The following is a 12,714-nucleotide window of genomic DNA, read 5'->3' as shown; positions in this document are numbered from 1 at the left end:
GTAGCATAACAGAAAAAAAGAAAAAAATCGCTCTTCGATTTGGCAGACTGACAGGACCTTATTGAATCAGGTTGAGGGACAATTTTCAATCAGTTTCGAATATATCTATAAATCACGTTATACGTATTTTCAGATAATAATACATAAATAATTTCGAATCAGTAAAATCCACGTTGTCGCTGTACGTTTATTAATATTAAACAGTAATAATACCATTTAACAAGGCATATTCAACTATATAATTTAATTTGCTTCAATAAATAGTGCGTTTAAATAAATACCAATAAAAATGTTCGACTTTTTTTGGCTGTGGGCAATTAATATTAAAAAATGGCAGCGTGTGACTTTTATTTGTGTGGTTATGTACGCATACTTCGGTAAAATGAAAAACAAGCGACTAGTACCATTTGTTTACAAAATACCACAGCAGAAACAAGAGCATAACGGAAAACATCATTCGTCTTGTGATCTGAAACGTGATATTTAACCACCGAGAAAGGGAAATATGAAATAGATGTCAGGAATATACATATTAATCAAGGCTGAATCGTAAAATATACACTGACGTAAAATAGTTCAAAACCTACTATTTTTATTCTGGGTTTATTTATGGTTTATATCATTTTGGAAAAACAACAATAAAAGAAATAAAATATCCGCTACTTGATTAATATAATGAATAAACAGTGGTTATTGTGAGGTTATATACGCATCTGTCACAAACCTGTCAACCTCATTCATTTTTATTTGTTAGAGGAAAAACATGTAAGAATAAAGTCTTTCTTCTGAAATAATCAGAAAACAGAAACAAAATAAACGAACGTATAATATAATATAATAAAAGTTAATATAAATTTTGTTTATTATTTTCGAATTTAAAATAGAAATACTAAATTTATCACATATTTTAAGTAGTGGACGTTCTGGAGACTCATAATGGGTATTCGTTAAACTTCGGTAGTTTCCGGTTGATTTTGTAACGTTGCCATTTACTTTGGTCTCAATTTTCTACTAAATTCATTATATTTTATACATAGTTGGCCCTGAGAAACTAGAAGTACAGATAAATATGAGTCGATGTTCCTTATGTGTTTAGTCAATTCACAGCATTAAAATTGAACAGGAAACATTGAAGTTTGGCTCGATTTTCAAGGTTGAAAGTTGGTTCCTATTTTAGTAAAATTATTGCCACTTCTAAATTTATAAAAATGTATATTTATATGAACAGGAATATATCAAAAAGTGAGAGGTGAGAGTTATTGATTTGATTGTTACTGTAATATCCTCTTTTATTACATTATTTTAAAATAAAAGATATTTATAAAAGGTTCTTAATGTTAATTTTTTTGTATTATAGAAGATAAAAAATGTATCAAGAAATTTTAGTTTGAGTCTCAATAAAAATAATAGGTCAATTTATGGATTCAAGATAATTTATTGTATTTATATTACATTCTTCAAAGGTGCGTATTATTTTCAGCCATTGGCAACGTTGCAAATTCAAATATTTGTGCGCATGTCAGAATTCTCCAGAATTAGACTCTTCTCCAGACCAGAGCTTAAATCATACATCTAAAATAATCAATAATAATAAACCGAAACGAAATAAATAAAAGTATAATATAATATTATATAATATAAGTGAATATAAATATTGCTTATTATTTTCGAACTAAAAAAAGTATTAAATTTACCAAATATTTGATTTATTATTGTTAGGTTATGTACGCACTTGACAAATCTGTCAACTTCGTTTATTTTTATAAGTTAGACGAAAAAAATTAAATCATGCATCTAATATAATAAAAAAAAATATACGAAGTAAATGAAAGTACAATATAATATAATAAATATTGTTTGTTATTTTCGAACTAAAGTATTCAATTTACCAAATAGCTGATTTACTGTTCTGAGGTTATGTCATCACTTGACAAAACTGTTATCGACCATTCAAGGTATGCAATTCATTATTTATACAATCGGAAAGGGGATTATTTTATGACCATTATTGATCTTTTATATTGATTGATTGATATATTGATATTGATGATTCTTATATGACCAACAGAACAAAAAAATCGCACTAATTAACAATATATACAATATAATATACACATAACAGATTTTCCTTTTACAAATTAATTGTCAAATTGTTTTGTTAGGTTATGTAAGAATTTGACAAAACCGTCAAAACCCCTTATTCGTATTATTCATCATAATATATACATCCGTCCACAGTTATTACATGGTAAAACCATCATAAGCGACAAAAACTGACTAAAATTGAAGAACAAATTAAACGGAATCTACGGCATTAGCCGCGACCTAAAAGGGTATTTTTTTACCGGCGACGGCAGCGCCATTAAAAGACCTCCCAACAATGGAGAATAAGACAATGAACCAAGAAGGAAAATTAAGCTAGCAGGAACTAGCAAAAAGTTAAAGGGCTTAAGCACGCACTTTGATTAAATACATAAACAAAAATAATTTTACAAGGCTCCCTCTGGCGGCGGCGATGCGACTCGAAACCTTACATGTTTTTGCTTCGAGATTTCACGAAGCGGTGCGATATCACTGCTTTTATGTCGGCGAAACAATGATATCCGTCAAGTCACCATTTAATTGCTTGTACGTAACGATACATTTTGTTTGATATTATAAATTCGATACTTATTAAAAGAAAAAATCGATATTCTGACGAATAAGATTATAACTGCTTAAGTTTGCATTAGCACTGAAGCTTTATTTATGTTGGTGCCCTAACTGCTCGTAAATCAAGACACATGTGGTCGACAATTTTAAGTACAGCATATTTTGTATAACAATTTCATAGAATTTTTATGAACATATCTAAAAATTTCATGGAAGCCAGTGTGGATACTTTATGTAAGATTTTGTCACAAATAAAATATTTTTAACAAAAACTTCAAAAAATAAATAGGGAATTCATTAAAAATTAAAAAATAATCAAGCTTAGATTTTTAACACAAAAAAACAACGTTTAAAATAAAATATGTACATAATAATCGTTGTAATAACTAAAAAAAACAAACAAAAATTTTATTTAACCTATCTACTACATGTCTTTTATCTTTTACTATATACACATAATTTAGCTTAATAGCTTCCTAGACCTATTTATCTATTTACAATATTATTTTAACTTCTACCAACTTACGTTGAAGTCGGTAAGAACAACAAATTAAATTTGTTTTGTTCTTAAAATTTTGTATATGAAATGATCAGTTGGTAGTAGCTAAAATAATATTGTAAATAGTTAAATAGGTTTAGGCAGGTATTAAGCTAAATTGTGTGTATATAGTAAAATATAAAATACTTGTACTAGATAGGTTAAATAAGTTTTTGTTTATTTTCATTTAGTTATTATAACGATTATTATATACATATTTTATTTCAAAACGTTTTTTTATGTTAAAAATCTATCTAGGTTTGATTATTTTTTAATTTTTAATGAGATTCTTATTTATTTTTTAAAGTAGGTTCAATTTTTTTGTTACAAATATTTCGTTTTTCTCTTTTTAGTGTTAGATATTTGCTCAATAAATTAGATAGTTATTTTGTTAAGTATTCAGCAATAACATTATACCCAAATATCTGACTGTTTTGAATAAAAAACTATATGAAATCGTTGTACGTGCCTTTGGAATTTCAGGGTTTTCCTCGATTTCCCCCCTTCCCTCCTGTCAGATCTAGACTTGGCTCCAATGGGACCACCTCGGAAGTGCATTCTTTCGAATAAATAATGAATTTCGTATATCCTTCTTTCTTCAGGTTGGTTAAAAAATTATTTTCTATACCATTTAATAGTCATAATTTTCAATAGTGATCAAATGATCAAAATTAATTTCGAAACACCACACATAATGATTTCGAGGTTAAATTTAACGAACAAACGATCAAATTTCTAATATATACGTTGACGAACATTCGGTATATGAGAGCTTAATGCATTAATTAATAAAATTGAGCTCTGGATTCTCATTGTATAATCTGATATACTAGAGTAATATTGAAATTACAAATGTAAACAGTAAAAGCCAGGTTGGGCTTATGATTAGTTTAAAAAAAAAACGTTCTTAGATTTATGTTTCCGCTTCGGAAGATAGAGAACGTGTAATTGCTATTCGCGATTACATCAAGATAGCCGGGTCAGTGTTTTGTTTTTTCAGCGGCAATTGTTTTTCCGGCTCATTCTCATTTTTATAAGTGTTTTAACCTGTATTATTAAAATATTTTAACAATGGAACAGTACGGTTAAAGAAAACATACGAAATTTAAAATTACCCTGAAAATAATAAGCCAGAGGCCAGATGCGTCATAAAAAAAGAGCAACTTAAGTAGTCCTTTAATCTTGATATCTAGTAGGAAGTATTTTTCAATCTCAAAAACAGTAAAAAGTTATTTTTTTTATTGTTTAGTAAAACCGCAATATATCACTGTTAACCCAAAAATACATTTATTTGCGTTATTTCTTTTAATGTTAAAAGAAATATTTGATGTATAGACAACGTAATCTAAGCACTATCGATACAATATAAAGATTAATTTAATTTAAAACAAATACATTCACATAAAGAAGTATAACATATACAGTACGTAGCTGCTATCTAAAAAATATATATTGTCTATTCAAAATTATTTCGTACATACGTCATCTAAATTTCTGACGTCAAAACGTCGCAATGTTGCCGCATCAACTCTGAATTTTACTTGAGTTTGGGTTTGACATACAATAAAATTCTAATCTAAATAAAATAAATGAACAAAAATGTTATCAAATATTATTTATTTTAAAAGCTACAGTTAATTATACAGCCACAATAGCTTATAGGTTAGAGTTATAACCCCTTATCATTATTATTTTCAAGAATTTTGCAAACGTCTGACAACCGGACGACTTTGACAGGCTCATTCGTTTACATGTTCGAAATAATCAGACAGCATTGTGTCTCTTTTTACCTAGAATAAAAAGAGACGGAAAATATAGGGTGATTCTGAAACGAATTTACAAATTGCGGTCGGCAACACATTAAACATCTTGATGACGTATGTACAAAAAAACTTTGAATAGACTATATTTTATATAGTCAACAACAAAAATGCTCTTTATGTGCATTAATATTAAAATGTCAACATGAATATTTGACGTGACTATGGCAGAACACATTTTTTATTAAAACAAATGAAATTACGATATGTTTAATTAGACATTATTAGATGAAAATGTTGCAATTAAATACTAACAAACACGCGCCATTCCCTCTATATTATTGATACATAATTATTTACGTATTATTATCTGGATATGTTTGTTCATACATTATTTAAAACATATCAACCATAATTTTGTATAAAATTTTTAAAAACTGTTATATCACATTATGGTAAGTATACGAAAACGTTACCTAGTCAACCTACATAACCTAACTTTTTTTTGTTTTTTTTTTTCGGATCGTAAATTTTAAACATCTGCCGTCGATATTGACATACTCTGGTCTTTGCTACGGCATTGAAGCTGTTTTCTCGTCCGAAAAAACTATAAATTATGAAGCTCTTTGATGAAGACATTTGCATGACAAGATAAAATCTATTTGGCAGAGAAACATAATATCTTAAACATATTTCTAAAAAAAAATTAAAGTTTATGATCCGAGTATAATAAATAGTCTACTAGATTCTAAAATTAAGTTGTAAATATATCTCAATTTTAATTATAAATCAACAAATACTTTGAGCCTTATAAAGAGCCACTGTTATTAATAAATATTTTTAGGTTGTTTTTTGGTAAACTTGTCATTATCATTTAAATTAGTTATATTTTAAATGAAACAGATGCCCTAAATTTATTATTTATTATTATCGTAATTAAATATTTTATAATTTTATAGTATATTGTTACAATTAAAATATATAATTAGTAAATAATTACTGCCATAGCTAGGATACACAAGTCATATACAAATAAAAATAAAATTAGGTTATGTCAAACGATCTTAAAATGTTGACGGTTTCTTATTGGTCAAAATTAAGCTAGTCAAATTTAATTGGTTTCTTCTCCTTTTATTCTAGTTAAAAAAAGACACAATGCTGTCTGATAAGTTCGAACACGCAAAAGAATGAGCCTGTCAAAGTCGTCCGGTTGTTACACGTATGCAACATTTTTGAAAACAATAGTGATAAGAGTGATAGATTTTAGATGTACTATAATGTTAAAATAAATTACATTGTATAACATTTTTGTTTCATTATTTTATTTAGATTGGAATTTTGTTATGGATATATTTATATAAAGACAAAACAAATAAAACTCAAAGTTGATGCGGCAACATTGCGCCGTTTTAATGTAATAAATTAAGATGGCGTATGTTCACACCATCTTTGGTTAGACTATAAAATATATTGCCAATTACAGTTTGTAAAAATATTAAATTTGTTTTAATCCCAGAGCTGATACTTTCTTCTCATTTTATCCCAGTAAAAAAGAGATAAAAAAAAGAATGTTGTCTAACGTATCGGAACATGTAAACGAATTAGTCTATAAAATTTTGTTTGGGTTGGTACTAGTGGGCCATGTTGCCAAATTTCTGCAAATTTCTTGAAAACATCAGTAATTATATTGTATTGACTATTTTAATGAACGGACTATAGTAAGATTTGACATCTATCAACAACATAACCTTCAAGTATTAGTAATTTTGATTAATTGTATTTCTACTCGAGTTTTGGCTAGAGATCATTCGCAAGACGAAAACATCATTCGGGGTTTTAAAAGAAGTATATGAGTTGTTCATTTTGGAATGAAAAAAAATGAATTACATTTGTTTAACAGGTAAATTTTGTATCGTTAAAGGATAATAATATTCTAATTACAACATAAAATTTAGTACGTCGACTCTTTCTTATTGGTACAAACAAAGATATTAATCAAATTTGACCGGTCTATGTTTAACCCAACAATAATGGGACAAGTTCGCAAGACGGTAAAGTAATACCGGGTTATTAGTGAGGTAATAAATTTTGAAACTAAGTATTTTAATAAGCCATGAGTGAAATAAGGGTTCCGCTTGATTTAAGAAGAGGATCTGGAAAATAGCCAGACGGCTTCCCCTTAACCGCTAATAAGTCTGTCGAGATGTGCGTGTATATGTGCGCGCGAAATAAGGATGTCAACAAACATTATTCTATCTGCTGTTTCATTTTCCTAAAGGCCTGTTTACACGCTCCGACTGGCTAGAGCAAGAGGTCAAATCAGGCGTTTTGATTGTGCAAACTTCGGAGTTGGTGTACAGGCAATTAAAGGAAGTTGTTTGCTTTATTAAACAAATACACACATAGCGGACGGACCTAGCCTCCTATTATTTCCCGAGCACATTTCGGTTTTGGTTTTTTTAACGAGGCGTTTTAGTCGCCACTACCATAAATTTAATATCAGAATTTAGTAATTTCTCCCACGTATAGTCCATAATTGCTTAACGTGTCCTAATTCGGTTAATCTTAGTATTATATATATACTATACTTATATATATATATATATATATATATACATATTAATCTATATATATTTATTAATCTCCTCTCGTGTATCAAGACGAAATCTTGGATAACTTCGCAAATCCATTTGATTCATCATTTGGTCATCGTGCAGTTCTTCGTTGGTTACGTAGAGATAAGCATTGGTAATCAATCGATTGTTTTGACAACGTTGGATGATTAGTTCATTTAAATTTTTAGTGCAACCCCATATTTGCACCCCATAGGTCCAGATTTGCTTTATAATTCTCTTATAAATTAACCTCTTTGATTTTAGATCAAGTTGCGAGTATCTTCCGACTAACCAGTGTAGTTGTTTTATTTTGTTTGCATTTCTAAAGCATTGGCTCCAGTACACTTCCTTGTGGTACACCTGCTTTAGCTTCTTTTATAGTAGAGTAAGCTTCTTATTGTTTAACTCTAAACATTGGTGAACTGGTGTAATATACGATTTTGGTAGTTCGGTGTGTTGTTTTGGTAACATTTTCTGTAGTTTATGAACAAGGCCTTCCTGCCAAACCTTATCGAAGGTATATGCTGATCTTATTTTTGTAGTTTCGTAGCCATTTTCAATAACATCTGTTATTCTGTGGACCTGATCAATTGTTGAATGCTTGTTAATAAACCCAAACTGGCGTGTTGGTATTAGGTCTTTTCTCTCTATGATAAAATAATAGTGATAAGTGGTTATAAGCCGGAAAACGTTGTTTTAATGCTTTGCTTGTTTCGATAAATTTCAAATTGCTACTTATTATTACTCTGATTGGAAACGCCGAAGCCAGAAAGAACAGACTGCGTTTCTAGTCAGTTACTTCGAACAAGAACGAGATAATGAATCCTGCCATAAAATTCGTTAGAGAGGTAAGCATTTTTATGAATTTAATATATTTATTAGCGTGTTGCAGCTACACTGAATAATAGTATGGACACGGTCACTGAAATATCTTAAGAAATAAAAAATATAGTCTTGGATTCAGCTAAATGGGACTGTCCTCGTACGAAGCGGGTGCCTAATCAAGATCAGCTTAATGTTAGCTCTATCAGGGATCAAATATATGAAACATATAAAAACAGTAAGTAGATTTTTCAATATAAATATAATGTTATACAATTCTTTCAGGGAAAACTATTAGACTGAAAAGTATCGAAGATATCTAAGGGAACTTCCAGATATTGCTTTTAAAAATAATGCAATTTTTAAAAGCATATAACACAATTAAGGAAGAATTATTATTTCAATTGGTATATTTAGATGAAATGGGTATTTCAGAATGGGTCACTGGTGGCAAGATGATAATTAAAATAGTGTTAAGGTAACCAAAACTAATAAGAAAAGGTAAACGTTGGAATAACAATAAATTAGCTTTTATTAGTCATAATATTCATTTGTAATTAATTGTAAATATATTGTACTTCATGCTGGAAACAGGAATAATAACACCATCAGTTTAGGTGATAGATTTCCATCAGGCACAATGAAGAAAAACTTCGTGTGATGTGAAAAGAGTATGAAAAAAATTTATGCACGGATATGTGTGTAATTCTTCAGAACATTCATGAATATTTGTTTAAAATGGGTGACGAGAGAAGGAATACTAACTGTTTTGCAGATATGGCATATGCATTGGGAAGAATGCAGTGATCAAGTATCAAGAAATATGTATACAGGTAGTAACAAAATAAACTAAGGAGAAATACGGTAATATCAAAATGACTTTACAAGGAAACGTTGTATCGCAGTTCTTTCCTGCTAAGCGTAGAAGGTAAATATGCTCTCTATCACTACATAAAAAACGTGCCTGGAACTCTAACGCGTAGGTGATATGGAATTGTACAATGTAAATATAATAAAACTCAACCCTAACCTACAAATCACTATAACTGTATAATTAATTATAATTTTTGAAGTCCTTTCCTTTAATTACTTAATTTAGAATAAAATATTGGCTAAAACTAAAGAGCGGCTGCGGCAACGTTGGCACGTTTCGACATAATCTATTCGGATAACGTGACTCATTGTTTTATTGAACGGGCTATAAGTTATATTCAATTTGTTTTGCATGACTAACTGGATTTGTTATTCCAAATAATTTGTGACTTCTTCCGCCATATAACTAACATAACGTACACATAGTCTATTCAAAGTTATATTGTACATACGTCATCTAAATGTGTGACGTCAAAACGTCGCAATGTTGCCGCATCAGGGTCTGAGATTTAGTTCAGTTTGGCTTTGACAGACAACAAAAATCTAAATAAAATAATTGAACAAAAATGTTATCAAATATAATTTATTTCAACATTATAATACATCTAAAAACTAAAGTTAATTATGCAGCCACAATAGTTTATAGGTTAGAGTTATAACCTCTTATCACAATTACTTTCAAGAATTTTGCATACGTCTGACAACCGGACGACTTTGACAGGCTCATTTGTTTACTCGTTCGAACTAATCAGACAGCATGGTGTCTCTTTTTAACTAGAAGAAAATTAGAAGGAAAATAATGTCTGATTCTGAAACTAATTTACAAATTGCCTCAGACGATACATTAAACTTCTTGTTGACGTATGTACAAAAAAAACTTTAAATAGACTTTAGAGAATTTTAAATATATTAAAAACCGTTCATTAAGCGACATATCCCAATAATACGGAGAATTGAAAGAATGACGACCCAAAAAAGTAAAATTACAGCTTATCTGTATCCGCCTCCTTTATTTTTCTGACATAACACACAAGTGGCCCTTTTATAACTTAATCTTTATTTATAGTTGTTATATCACATAACGCCGTGCCAAGATTTTTAATATATCGCTCTTGGATTGTAGTTGGAAACAACAATGAACGCGTGCTAATTAATTCTGTGACAGGAATTGTAAACTACAACTTCGGCGTGGATTCCAATTAGAAGGAACATAACAATTACGTCGACGCGCATAAAAGAAACGAAACTCCATCTATAATCAGAAGGGTAGAACATATTTTATATGTATCTCGATTATCATCAAACCACCGGGGAAAAAACATTAGACGACCTAATTAATTGTACGTCAAAATAAAACATTTAATTAACATGAATTTATCCAACTGTCGTTCAGGTAATAAAACATTTAACATTCTAATTGCAAGGACGTCCTGATTTAGTTCGGGGATCCTGAATATTATTTATACTGTAAAATAAAGTCGCATTTCTCGCTGAAGGAACGTATGTTTCATTTTTATTGTCGAAATTTTATATCAAATAATGACTTTACTGCCTCGTTTTTTCTTTGGAGCTATTTCCGAATAACAAGCGGGCGTGCTTTGAATTTCTTTAGTTACAATTATCATGAACCGATTCGTTTTAGTAGGTTTTATTTAAAAACTGTTGTGGTTATTAACCTTAAACAATGCAGAAAAGTCTGATCAAATCATTAGAATCGACTTTAATATATGTGTTTAATGGGATAAAGATGGGTTTTGCATTTGTATTGTTTCAACTCCATCGAACTCTATGATTCTGATGAATAAAATTTAATGATTAATAAAAATTAAATTAAATTGATGTCGGTTGAATTACAACGATGGAAAATGTCAAATCTCTGTATATAAATACTTTTCATACAGAAATTTTCAGACACAAACATACAGAAATTCAATTGCCACATATAAAAAAATATTTTATAACCTTCTTACGATTAGGTTAAATATTTAAGGAAAAATAAAACTCTACGATTAAAAAGAAAAATTTATTACCACAATGAATCAAAGTCAAATGTATGACGAAATTTTAATTAATGCATCAATATAAACAGAAATGTTAATTGTTCACAATTTATGGATAAAGAATATCGTAATGTCCCGGACGGTATAACAAATGAACACTCGGTGTGCAGCCCTCGGGTAAATCGTGCTGTGTTACAGAACTGCCTACACCACGGTCCATGTATAGCACCCTGACGCCCGTATTCAGTGCCGAGCAAGCTGCCATGATGTGAATGTGATCACTTTCTTTATACATTGGCTCCACTTCCTGATGACAAAAATCAACAACCTAAAAAACAAGTGCTTGGTCTTTGTGCTCATATAAAGTGATGTAACTTACTGTTCTATGACCTTCAATAAAGCAACTATAGAAATCCTTTTCCTTTTGTAATTGAGCGCTAGTTAACAATCTTAAATAGACTACCATATAATCAGAATATCCTTGTTCATTAAAGATAATGTGGAGTTCCTTTTTGGCATCATCTAAATTATCAATATCTGATAAACGTTTGAGAACTTCCATATACTAGAATTTTACATTACAGTAAATATCTTAAAATATGAATATATTTAAGTTACTCACTGTTTCGTAAAAGTCTTCCACAGTGAACTGCTGAAAACCTAGCTCCACCAATATATTTTTGCTGTTTTCTGCTAATTTGTAAAATGTATTAAAACTATCCTTATCACACAACAACTTTTCTAGAATGGCATAACTAAATGCTCTGAAAAAACAGTTGCCATCAGGACGAGTCCTTCTAACATGACTATATTTTGATGCTAGATCTTTAATTTTTTCCAAGTATACATCATCTGTAGAGTATTCTTTACACAGTGATGTGACAGAATCTAACTCGCCAACCAAAGGAATACTTTCGGATATCTAAAATGTAAAGTAATTATTTCTGAGACTCAATTAAATACAATTAATACAGAACAATAATTAGAATAATAAATACGTCTATTTCAATGTTTACTGTGTCAGTGACAAATAACATATTTACATAACCTTCATTTTCATTTATTTAATTAACAAAAATTTTTTAACAAAAACAAATGTTATATTTATTTGAGCCGGTCATTAAAATAAACTAACCTTTTCCTAAAAAATGCTCACCTCTTTCTCGATTTGTCGCTGCTGAGCCAAAATGAGCTCGTCCTGGTTCACGACTGAATCATTGCTCTCATTTGCAGGAACATTCTCACCTTCGTCTCCCATTTTAAGTTGAAACCAAATTATAAAAATTAAGAAAAACAATCCCAACCTAATAAACCTTCGATCATCCAGATATGCAATTTCTAAAACAAAACCTAAAAGAAGGTACCCCAAAATTTAGTATTCATTCTGTACGGCTGTGACGCTACATATCAGCAATGCAGTAAACTGTACTGAATTACGTATGGTTAAATTTGGC

At 29.7% G+C, this 12,714-nt stretch overlaps 1 protein-coding gene across 1 annotated transcript; it reads right to left on the bottom strand.

The window, feature by feature from the left end:
- Window positions 1-11,269: 11,269 nt before the first annotated feature.
- LOC143204716 (ubiquitin thioesterase otubain-like) lies at window positions 11,270-12,617 on the bottom strand. Its single transcript, XM_076417454.1, has 4 exons — window positions 12,417-12,617; window positions 11,883-12,182; window positions 11,640-11,825; window positions 11,270-11,588 (listed from the first exon to the last, which is right to left on the bottom strand). Exons 1-4 carry the CDS (start codon window positions 12,516-12,518, stop codon window positions 11,370-11,372), a joined length of 807 nt encoding a protein of 268 aa, XP_076273569.1. The 5' UTR covers window positions 12,519-12,617; the 3' UTR covers window positions 11,270-11,369.
- Window positions 12,618-12,714: the final 97 nt, after the last annotated feature.

Source organism: Rhynchophorus ferrugineus, unplaced genomic scaffold (assembly GCF_030347505.1).
Source record: "Rhynchophorus ferrugineus isolate W39M unplaced genomic scaffold, kcgeb_rfMv2 rfM11, whole genome shotgun sequence".
NCBI lineage: Eukaryota > Metazoa > Arthropoda > Insecta > Coleoptera > Curculionidae > Rhynchophorus > Rhynchophorus ferrugineus.
This window is presented reverse-complemented; position numbering and strand designations above follow the sequence as displayed.

Coding starts and splice junctions, on each gene's coding strand:
- LOC143204716 (XM_076417454.1), bottom strand. CDS start 12,518: ATGGGAGACGAAGGTGAGAATGTTCCTGCAAATGAGAGCAATGATTCA. Junction 12,183..12,416: donor AGCGACAAATCGAGAAAGAG/GTGAGCATTTTT, acceptor TTTACATTTTAG/ATATCCGAAAGTATTCCTTT. Junction 11,826..11,882: donor TGGAAGACTTTTACGAAACA/GTGAGTAACTTA, acceptor GTAAAATTCTAG/TATATGGAAGTTCTCAAACG.